Raw genomic sequence first — 12,378 nt, 5'->3', positions numbered from 1 at the left:
TGTTGTAGTTGCTCTCGATCGAGAATTGTTGGGTGATTGTTTGCCGTCGAGTCAAGCCGCATGCCCAAATCAGATCTCAGGTCAACCCCATATGATATGGGTTTTGTTTGCTGCTATTCCTTTGGGCGTGTTGTGTACAACATCCACTTGTGTATGTTGATAAATAACTGATCTTAAGTTAAAGGAAAATATGTCCTTTTTCTCGAAAAATAGGCATGCTTGTTTTTGTAGACAATGGCATGTACCCTTGGACCTCGATACAAACCAATAAAAAAAATAACATCCCAAATTTCCAACCACTAAAGAGTTTTATATATGTAAGTCCATGCTTCACTAAAACCAAAATTTTACAATCACCAGGTTGCAATGCATGAATAATTAATTAATGCACCACGTTGAAGTTCTCACCAGGCAAGACGACCATATGAACTTGCAAGTGTGGCACTCAAGTCGACGTCCAGACAACGTCAATATGAATATTGTCTAGATAAAGCTTTATTTATATTTATTCCAGAATTTAAACAACAAGTTTGGGCCGGTCACACATAAGGTTGTGTGACACTTTATTTGTCACCGCTACATCGACATATACATCGATTAAACAACGCTGATGCAACTATATATTTCTCGAGACCTTTTCTTATCATTAGACGCCAACTCCGGTGCCAACGCCGAATGGCATGATGTCGAATAACGGCACATTAACATTGCACATCGTTGGTAGGGTACGTAGCGCAATGGAAGTCGTCGCCTCAAGCTGAGCTATCTGGTGTGGCTGCAAGAAAACACTCTGTGGTACCTGTTGTGGTTGACCAAGTTGTTGTGGTTGAGGTTGTTGGAAAGAACATTGTCCGACTTGCTCCTGCTGCAATTGTTGTTGGGGTTGGGAGACACCTTGGACCGACTGTTGGGGTTGTTGTTGCAAAAAGATAGAGTAGACGATTGCACGGATTGCCTCATGGCGGAATTGTTCGGGAATTTGCGGCAGTTGCTGGCAACATTGTTGCTGCAACACATGGCAACTGCTCTGCTGCAACATTTGTGACCTAGCAATAACTTGTGGCATTCGCACGGGGCTGCATTGCTGCTGGAGGAATACCTTGCATGAGTTTAGCTGTTGCAAAATAGATGGATGAACATAGGGTATTTGTATTTGCATAAGCATTTGGTACAGTTGTCCTTGTGGGAGTGGTGTTTGTTGTGGTGTACATGGTTGTTGCTGCAATAGAATTGGTTGTTGTAGCCCAAATGGTGGTTGTTGTGGAAATGGTTGTTGTTGCCAAAATGATGGTTGTTGTGGAAATGGTTGTTGCGGTGGGAAGGGTTGTTGTGGATATGGCTGTGGTTGTTGTGGGTATGGTTGTGGTTGTTGTGGGATGGTTTGTTGTGGAAATGGTTGTTGCGGTGGTAAGGGTTGTTGTGGGTATGGTTGTGGTTGTTGTGGGATGGGTTGTTGTGGAAATGGTTGTTGTTGTGCAATGGTACTTGTTGCCGCAATGGCAAGGAGTGCAAAGATGAGGAAGGTCTTCATGGTGGATTGGTGTTAACTAGTGTTTCTTGGTTTTGATGCTTGTGCTTGTGATGATCTCTATACTACATGCCTATTTATAGTAACCCAGGCTTCATCTCTTTCTTTCTTTGCATCAGCCTTAACAATTGTGTTTGGATGTTTCGCAAAGGAGTTTTTGGTACATTGTGTTCGGTTGCACAAGCTACAAGTGTACTTTTGGATTGATAATCAAAGTTGCTTTTTCGTTGTGCATATGATCATACACAAAGTATAAAAATCCTGAGGTTTGGTATGCATGACTCGCCTTATTCACTTTACATGTCATGCAATTATCAACCTAGCATCACTTTTGCAAACAATTTTGGAACCTTGTATAGGTTGTTAGCCTGAAACAAGAATGGAAAAACTTATGTATGACTGAGTTGCAATCATGTGTGAGTTGCTAAGATATGCTCGATTATCAAAGCCTTACATAAGGAGGGTTCCTCGAGACTAGATTGGTGTTTATAAACTAACTTTGTATTGTTCTCTGAGATGATAAGATAAACCGACACCTATAGAGCAGGACATGACTCATCAAATTTCCTTTACATGTAAAGGATGGTAGCTGCTTGCAAGTTACTAACATATATATATATATATATATATATATATATATATATATATATATATATATATATATATATATATATATATCCGGTCCTAACTCCAGACATGTCATCATGAGTTCAATCTATGTGTGATGGATTTTTCTAAACCAGATCATTCTTTTGGTGGACTAAGGTTTGAATGTTATGTACGTATCTCACGGGGACCACCAGGTCTCTTTTACTAAATCTTTTGGGCGTAAGGTTAATATATATTAGAATTGTGCACAACATTTACGCAGGTAATCTACTGAAAAACATAATGTGTTAACGGCTACATAGTTTGGTAAACTATGGTGCATGTTTGGGTGTATTTTTCATTGACACACGTGAAGAACCTTTGGAGGGTTCTTTTTTATGGTACACTCGCAGTGCTGGTTACTCGGGATTAGTGGGGACCTAGCCGACTGGGTTAGGATGGGCCAAGTGCTACTGTACACATATTTTTTTTTTATTTTTTATTTATTTTGTGGCCTTCCTCCGATGGCCGATGCAGTGGCGGAGTTGTAGGATGGTCAGGGTGGGTCGCGGTCCACCCTGGGTTTACAAATCAACCAATACCATAGCAAAAGAGATAGAATAACCAAATAAAAATAAATACTCCCTCCGTCCGAAAATACTTGTCATAAGAATAGATGTTTCTGGATGTATTTTAGTTCTAGATACATTCTTTTTATCCATTTGTGCGATAAATAATTCCATACGAAGGGAGTATTTATGAGTGTATGCACTGTTGGCCCATCCTAGTCTAGTGGGATGGGTCCGTCACTGCTCCAATGGTATGAAAGCACATTTCAAATCTCAGGATGGGCCATGGTCCACCCTGGACACCCACTACCTCCATCCACCGATGCTGGGGATGTGGCAGTGGCGTGCCAAATCATCCATTTCATGAGAGGAACTAATAAAGCTTTAATATATTGAGAAACTTCACAACACTCTTGTAGTTTGGATCCCTAAAGAAGGATAACGTGAATTTCATGGATATTAAACATGCCTCCCTGGCGGCTCTGAGGCAAAATACCGGCTTGTAATTGCTTCTACAACTGAACTGTATCGCGGTCATTATCGGTCAAGAATTCTTGGGGCATGAATAACTTGCATCACATTACAAACATTGTCCACAAAAAGAATATCGAGCCTATAAAGATGAATTTTTATCCAACCTAGTGATTTATGTATGCCTGGCAACTTATACATGGTTTCATAATTTTTCATCAATAACTTGAGCGTCGAGTTATATCCATAACCAGCACGTACAGCAGCACCTAGATGATCTTTTACTCCCACAAAATACATGCTAGAGCTGAATCTAAATCATCGTTTTCGCAAGGGGCGTGGAACGACCAAGATGCGGTCCTTTCCAATCTGGGGATCGAGGCCCCGAATTGGAAAGGAGCGCATCTAAGCGTCTCGCAAACGGGTCACACAGCACATACATAATAATAAAGACAGACAACCAGGGATTCAATTGCCTTCTTATAAATATCTCAGAGTACATCACACATACAACCAAGGTAGTTCCGCTACGGACTACAAAACATAGAAATGCTATGCTACCCTGCCTGCAGGCCCACGATCACGACCACACCTCAATCTTCTGGATAGTTCACGTAAAGGCGGTCTGTCTCCTCGTCGTACTGCCATGCCAGCTGGGTGCCGTCGGGATCATCTGTCTCCGGGGGTACCTGAACCTGTTGGAATTTTGGAGAAATCCGTGAGCCACAGGGACTCAGCAATCTAATGTTGGGGAACGTCGCATGGGAAACAAAAATTTTCCTACGCGCACGAAGACTTATCATGGTGATGTCCATCTACGAGAGGGGATGAGTGATCTACGTACCCTTGTAGATCGTACAGCAGAAGCGATGTGAGATCGCGGTTGATGTAGTGGAACGTCCTCACGTCCCTCGATCCGCCCCGCGAACAATCCCGCGATCAGTCCCACGATCTAGTACCGAACGGACGGCACCTCCGCGTTCAGCACACGTACAGCTCGACGATGATCTCGGCCTTCTTGATCCAGCAAGAGAGACGGAGAGGTAGAAGAGTTCTCCGGCAGCGTGACGGCGCTCCGGAGGTTGGTGATGATCTTGTCTCAGCAGGGCTCCGCCCGAGCTCCGCAGAAACATGATCTAGAGGAAAAACTATGGAGGTATGTGGTCGGGCAGCCGTGAGAAAGTCGTCTCAAATCTGCCCTAAAAGCCCCATATATATAGGAGGAGGGAGGGGAACCTTGCCTTGGAGTCCAAGGGACTCCAAGGGGGTCGGCCGAGCCAGGGGGGAGGACTCTCCCCCCCCAAACCGAGTCCTACTTGGTTTGGTGGGAGGGAGTCCTTCCCCCTTCCCACTTCCTCTTTTTTTTTTCTTCCTTTGATTTTTGTTCCTTGGCGCATAGGACTTGGTGGGCTGTCCCACCAGCCCACTAAGGGCTGGTGTGACCCCCCAAATACCTATGGGCTTCCCCGGAGTGGGTTGCCCCCCTCCGGTGAACCCCCGGAACCCATTCGTCATTCCCGGTACATTCCCGGTAACTCCGAAAACCTTCCGGTAATCAAATGAGGTCATCCTATATATCAATCTTCGTTTCCGGACCATTCCGGAAACCCTCGTGACGTCCGCGATCTCATCCGGGACTCCGAACAACATTCGGTAACCAACCATATAACTCAAATACGCATAAAACAACGTCGAACCTTAAGTCTGCAGACCCTGCGGGTTCGAGAACTATGTAGACATGACCCGAGAGACTCCTCGGTCAATATCCAATAGCGGGACCTGGATGCCCATATTGGATCCTACATATTCTACGAAGATCTTATCGTTTGAACCTCAGTGCCAAGGATTCGTATAATCCCGTAAGTCATTCCCTTTGTCCTTCGGTATGTTACTTGCCCGAGATTCGATCGTCAGTATCCGCATACCTATTTCAATCTCGTTTACCAGCAAGTCTCTTTACTCGTTCCGTAATACAAGATCCGCAACTTACACTAAGTTACATTGCTTGCAAGGCTTGTGTGTGATGTTGTATTACCGAGTGGGCCCCGAGATACCTCTCCGTCACACGGAGTGACAAATCCCAGTCTTGATCCATACTAACTCAACTAACACCTTCGGAGATACCTGTAGAGCATCTTTATAGTCACCCAGTTACGTTGCGACGTTTGATACACACAAAGCATTCCTCCGGTGTCAGTGAGTTATATGATCTCATGGTCATAGGAATAAATACTTGACACGCAGAAAACAGTAGCAACAAAATGACACGATCAACATGCTACGTCTATTAGTTTGGGTCTAGTCCATCACGTGATTCTCCTAATGACGTGATCCAGTTATCAAGCAACAACACCTTGTTCATAATCAGAAGACACTAACTATCATCGATCAACTGGCTAGCCAACTAGAGGCATGCTAGGGACGGTGTTTTGTCTATGTATCCACACATGTAAATGAGTCTTCATTCAATACAATTATAGCATGGATAATAAACTATTATCTTGATACAGGAATTATAATAATAACTATACATTTATTATTGCCTCTAGGGCATAATTCCAACAGTCTCCCACTTGCACTAGAGTCAATAATCTAGCCCTCACATCACCATGTGAATTACATTGTAATAAATCTAACACCCATACAGTTCTGGTGTCGATCATGTTTTGGCCGTGGAAGAGGTTTAGTCAGCGGGTCTGCTACATTCAGATCCGTGTGCACTTTGCATATATTTACGTCCTCCTCCTCGACGTAGTCGCGGATGAGGTTGAAGCGTCGTTTGATGTGTCTGGTCTTCTTGTGAAACCTTGGTTCCTTTGCTAAGGCAATGGCACCAGTGTTGTCACAGAACAAGGTTATTGGATCCAGTGCACTTGGCACCACTCCAAGATCCGTCATGAACTGCTTCATCCAGACACCCTCCTTAGCTGCCTCCGAGGCAGCCATGTACTCCGCTTCACATGTAGAATCTGCTACGACGCTTTGCTTGGAACTGCACCAGCTTACTGCACCCCCATTAAGAATAAATACGTATCCGGTTTGCGACTTAGAGTCGTCCGGATCTGTGTCAAAGCTTGCGTCGACGTAACCTTTTACGGCGAGCTCTTCGTCACCTCCATACACGAGAAACATCTCCTTAGTCCTTTTCAGGTACTTCAGGATATTCTTGACCGCTGTCCAGTGATCCACTCCTGGATTACTCTGGAACCTGCCTGCCATACTTATGGCCAGGCTAACATCCGGTCTAGTGCACAACATTGCATACATGATAGAGCCTATGGCTGAAGCATATGGGACGAAGCGCATATGCTCTCTATCTTCATCAGTTGCTGGGCACTGAGTCTTACTCAATCTCGTACCTTGTAACACTGGCAAGAACTCTTTCTTGGACTGTTCCATTTTGAACCTCTTCAAAACTTTATCAAGGTATGTGCTTTGTGAAAGTCCTATCAGGCGTTTTGATCTATCCCTATAGATCTTAATGCCCAGAATGTAAGCAGCTTCTCCTAGGTCCTTCATAGAGAAACTTTTATTCAAGTAACCTTTTATGCTCTCCAAAAGCTCTACGTTGTTTCCAATCAGTAATATGTCATCCACATATAATATTAGAAACGCCACAGAGCTCCCACTCACTTTCTTGTAAATACAAGATTCTCCAACCACTTGTATAAACCCAAATGCTTTGATCACCTCATCAAAGCGTTTGTTCCAACTCCGAGATGCTTGCACCAGTCCATAAATGGATCGCTGGAGCTTGCACACCTTGTCAGCATTTTTAGGATCGACAAAACCTTCGGGTTGCATCATATACAACTCTTCCTTAAGAAAACCGTTAAGGAACGCCGTTTTGACATCCATCTGCCAAATTTCATAATCGAAAAATGCAGCTATTGCTAACATGATTCTGACGGACTTAAGCATCGCTACGGGAGAGAAAGTCTCATCGTAGTCAATTCCTGGAACTTGTGAAAAACCCTTTGCCGCAAGTCGAGCTTTATAAACGGTCACATTACCGTCAGCGTCCGTCTTCTTCTTAAAGATCCATTTGTTCTGAATAGCCTTGCGGCCCTCAGGTAGTATCTCCAAAGTCCATACTTTGTTCTCATACATGGATCCTATCTCGGATTTCATGGCTTCTAGCCATCTGTTGGAATCTGGGCCCGCCATTGCTTCTTCATAATTTGCAGGTTCATTGTTGTCTAACAACATGATTGTCAAGACGGGATTACCGTACCACTCTGGAGCAGCGCGTGATCTCGTCGACCTGCGTGGTTCAACAGAAACTTGAACTGGAGTTTCATGATCATCATCATTAACTTCCTCCTCAACCGGCGTCGCAATCACAGGGGTTTCCCCTTGCCCTGCGCCACCATCCAGAGGGATGAGAGGTTCGACAACCTCGTCAAGTTCTATCTTCCTCCCACTCAATTCTCTCGAGAGAAACTCCTTCTCGAGAAAAGTTCCGTTCTTAGCAACAAACACTTTGCCCTCGGATTTGAGATAGAAGGTGTACCCAACTGTCTCTTTTGGGTAACCTATGAAGACGCACTTTTCCGCTTTGGGTTCCAGCTTCTCAGGCTGAAGCTTTTTGACATAAGCATCACATCCCCAAACTTTAAGAAACGACAACTTTGGTCTTTTGCCATACCACAGTTCGTATGGTGTCGTCTCAACGAATTTTGATGGTGCCCTATTTAAAGTGAATGCAGCTGTTTCTAATGCATAACCCCAAAACGATAACGGCAAATCAGTAAGAGACATCATAGATCGCACCATTTCTAACAAAGTACGATTACGACGTTCGGACACACCATTACGCTGTGGTGTTCTAGGCGGTGTTAACTGCGAAACAATTCCACATTGTCTTAAGTGAGCACCAAACTCGAAACTCAGATACTCACCCCCACGATCAGACCGTAGGAACTTGATCTTCTTGTTACGATGATTTTCCACTTCACTCTGAAATTGTTTGAACTTTTCAAATGTTTCAGACTTGTGCTTCATCAAGTAGACATAACCATATCTACTTAAATCGTCAGTGAAGGTGAGAAAATAACGATATCCGCCGCGTGCCTCCACGCTCATCGGACCACACACATCGGTATGTATGATTTCCAACAAGTCACTTGCACGCTCCATTGTTCCGGAGAACGGAGTTTTAGTCATCTTGCCCATGAGGCATGGTTCGCACGTGTCAAGTGAATCAAAGTCAAGTGACTCCAAAAGTCCATCAGCATGGAGCTTCTTCATGCGCTTTACACCAATATGACCCAAGCGGCAGTGCCACATGAATATGGCGCTATCATTGTTTACTCTAACTCTTTTGGTCTCAATGTTATGTATATGCGTATCTCTATCAAGATTCAATATGAACAATCCTTTCACATTCGGTGCATGACCACAAAAGATGTTACTCATAGAAATAGAACAACCATTATTCTCAGACTTAAAAGAGTAACCGTCTCGCAATAAACAAGATCCAGATATAATGTTCATGCTCAACGCAGGCACTAAATAACAATGATTTAAGTTCATCACTAATCCCGATGGTAGTTGAAGTGACACGGTGCCGACGGCGATTGCATCAACCTTGGAACCGTTTCCTACACGCATCGTCACTTCGTCTTTCGCCAGCCTCCGTCTATTCCGCAGTTCCTGCTTCGAGTTGCAAATGTGAGCAACAGAACCGGTATCGAATACCCAGGCACTACTACGAGAGCTGGTTAAGTACACATCAATAACATGTATATCAAATATACCTGATTTTTCTTTGCCCGCCTTCTTATCTGCCAGATACTTGGGGCAATTGCGCTTCCAGTGACCCATACCCTTGCAATAGAAGCACTATGTTTCAGGCTTAGGTCCAGCCTTGGGTTTCTTCGACGGATTGGCAACTGGCTTGCCGCTCTTCTTCGAATTGCCCTTCTTGCCTTTGCCGTTTCTCTTGAAACTAGTGGTCTTGCTCACCATCAACACTTGATGTTCTTTACGGAGTTCAGACTCTGCGACTTTCAGCATCGCAAACAACTTGCCGGGAGACTTGTTCATCCCTTGCATGTTTGTAGTTCAACACAAAGCCTTTATAGCTTGGCGGCAGTGATTGGAGGATTCTGTCAGTGATAGCTTCTTGCGGGAGTTTGATCCCTAGTTCAGCTAGACGGTTTGAGTACCCAGACATCTTGAGCACATGTTCACTGACAGACGAGCTTTCCTCCATCTTGCAAGCATAGAATTTATCGGAGGTCTCATACCTCTCGATCCGGGCGTTCTTCTGAAAGATAAACTTCAACTCCTGGAACATCTCAAATGCTCCATGACGCTCAAAGCCACGTTGAAGTCCCGGCTCTAAGCCATACAAGAATGCACATTGAACTATTGAGTAGTCCTCCTTACGTGCTAGCCAAGCGTTCTTAACATCCTGATCAGCCGTAGCGGGTGGTTCATCTCCTAGCGCAGCATTAAGGACATAATCCTTCTTTCCAGCTTGTAAGATTAGCCTAAGATTACGAGCCCAGTCTACAAAGTTGCTTCCATCATCTTTCAACTTAGCTTTCTCTAGGAACGTATTAAAATTGAGGATGACACTTGCGTGAGCCATGATCTACAACACAAATATATTCAAAGTGGACTTAGACTATGTTCAAGATAATTAGAGTTCAACTTAATCAAATTATATGCTAAACTCCCACTCAAAAAGTACATCTCTCTAGTCATTTGAGTGGTTCATGATCCACTTACGCTATCCCAAGTCCGATCATCACGTGAGTCGAGAGTAGTTTCAGTGGTAAGCATCCCTATGCTAATCATATCAGCTATATGATTCATGATCGACCTTTCGGTCTCATGTGTTCCGAGGCCATGTCTGCACATGCTAGGCTTGTCAAGCTTAACCCGAGTGTTCCGCGTGCGCAACTGTTTTGCACCCGTTGTATGTGAACGTTGAGTCTATCACACCCGATCATCACGTGGTGTCTCGAAATGACGAACTGTAGCAACGGTGCACAGTCGGGGAGAACACAATTTCGTCTTGAAATTTTAGTGAGAGATCACCTCATAATGCTACCGTCGTTCTAAGCAAAATAAGGTGCATAAAAGGATTAACATCACATGCAATTCATAAGTGACATGATATGGCCATTATCACGTGCTTCTTGATCTCCATCACCAAAGCACCGGCACGATCTTCTTGTCACCGGCGCCACACCATGATCTCCATCATCATGATCTCCATCAACGTGTCGCCATCGGGGTTGTCGTGCTACTTATGCTATCACTACTAAAGCTACATCCTAGCAAAATAGTAAACGCATCTGCAAGCACATATGTTAGTATAAAGACAACCCTATGGCTCCTGCCGGTTGCCGTACCATCGACGTACAAGTCGATATTTCTATTACAACATGATCATCTCATACATCCAATATATCACATCACATCATTGGCCATATCATATCACAATCATACCCTGCAAAAACAAGTTAGACGTCCTCTAATTTTGTTGTTGCATGTTTTACGTGGTGACCAAGGGTATCTAGTAGGATCGCATCTTACTTACGCAAACACCACAACGGAGATATATGAGTTGCTATTTAACCTCATCCAAGGACCTCCTCGGTCAAATCCGATTCAACTAAAGTTGGAGAAACCGTCACTTGCCAGTCATCTTTGAGCAAAGGGGGTTACTCGTAACGATGAAACCAGTCTCTCGTAAGCGTACGAGTAATGTCGGTCCAAGCCGCTTCAATCCAACAATACCGCGGAATCAAGAAAAGACTAAGGAGGGCAGCAAAACGCACATCACCGCCCACAAAACCTTTTGTGTTCTACTCGAGAAGACATCTACGCATGAACCTAGCTCATGATGCCACTGTTGGGGAACGTCGCATGGGAAACAAAAATTTTCCTACGCGCACGAAGACTTATCATGGTGATGTCCATCTACGAGAGGGGATGAGTGATCTACGTACCCTTGTAGATCGTACAGCAGAAGCGATGTGAGATCGCGGTTGATGTAGTGGAACGTCCTCACGTCCCTCGATCCGCCCCGCGAACAATCCCGCGATCAGTCCCACGATCTAGTACCGAACGGACGGCACCTCCGCGTTCAGCACACGTACAGCTCGACGATGATCTCGGCCTTCTTGATCCAGCAAGAGAGACGGAGAGGTAGAAGAGTTCTCCGGCAGCGTGACGACGCTCCGGAGGTTGGTGATGATCTTGTCTCAGCAGGGCTCCGCCCGAGCTCCGCAGAAACACGATCTAAAGGAAAAACTATGGAGGTATGTGGTCGGGCAGCCGTGAGAAAGTCGTCTCAAATCTGCCCTAAAAGCCCCATATATATAGGAGGAGGGAGGGGAACCTTGCCTTGGAGTCCAAGGGACTCCAAGGGGGTCGGCCAAGCCAGGGGGGAGGACTCTCCCCCCCCCAAACCGAGTCCTACTTGGTTTGGTGGGAGGGAGTCCTTCCCCCTTCCCACTTCCTCTTTTTTTTTTCTTTCTTCCTTTGATTTTTGTTCCTTGGCGCATAGGACTTGGTGGGCTGTCCCACCAGCCCACTAAGGGCTGGTGTGACCCCCCAAATACCTATGGGCTTCCCCGGAGTGGGTTGCCCCCCTCCGGTGAACCCCCGGAACCCATTCGTCATTCCCGGTACATTCCCGGTAACTCCGAAAACCTTCCGGTAATCAAATGAGGTCATCCTATATATCAATCTTCGTTTCCGGACCATTCCGGAAACCCTCGTGACGTCCGCGATCTCATCCGGGACTCCGAACAACATTTGGTAACCAACCATATAACTCAAATACGCATAAAACAACGTCGAACCTTAAGTGTGCAGACCCTGCGGGTTCGAGAACTATGTAGACATGACCCGAGAGACTCCTCGGTCAATATCCAATAGCGGGACCTGGATGCCCATATTGGATCCTACATATTCTACGAAGATCTTATCGTTTGAACCTCAGTGCCAAGGATTCGTATAATCCCGTAAGTCATTCCCTTTGTCCTTCGGTATGTTACTTGCCCGAGATTCGATCGTCAGTATCCGCATACCTATTTCAATCTCGTTTACCAGCAAGTCTCTTTACTCGTTCCGTAATACAAGATCCGCAACTTACACTAAGTTACATTGCTTGCAAGGCTTGTGTGTGATGTTGTATTACCGAGTGGGCCCCGAGATACCTCTCCGTCACACGGAGTGACAAATCCCAGTCTTGATCCA

General features: G+C 45.0%; 1 protein-coding gene across 1 annotated transcript; it reads right to left on the bottom strand.

Annotated features, from left to right (window-relative positions):
• Positions 1-473: 473 nt before the first annotated feature.
• LOC123421867 (B1-hordein-like) lies at positions 474-1,596 on the bottom strand. The gene has a single exon (XM_045107681.1). The coding sequence runs from the start codon at positions 1,529-1,531 to the stop codon at positions 647-649; it is 885 nt and encodes a 294-aa protein (XP_044963616.1). The 5' UTR covers positions 1,532-1,596; the 3' UTR covers positions 474-646.
• Positions 1,597-12,378: the final 10,782 nt, after the last annotated feature.

The sequence above is a fragment of the Hordeum vulgare genome, chromosome 1H (genome assembly GCF_904849725.1).
Source record: "Hordeum vulgare subsp. vulgare chromosome 1H, MorexV3_pseudomolecules_assembly, whole genome shotgun sequence".
Taxonomy (NCBI): Eukaryota; Viridiplantae; Streptophyta; class Magnoliopsida; order Poales; family Poaceae; genus Hordeum; species Hordeum vulgare.
Note: the sequence above shows the minus strand (reverse complement) of the source record. Positions and strands in the feature narration are given on the sequence as shown.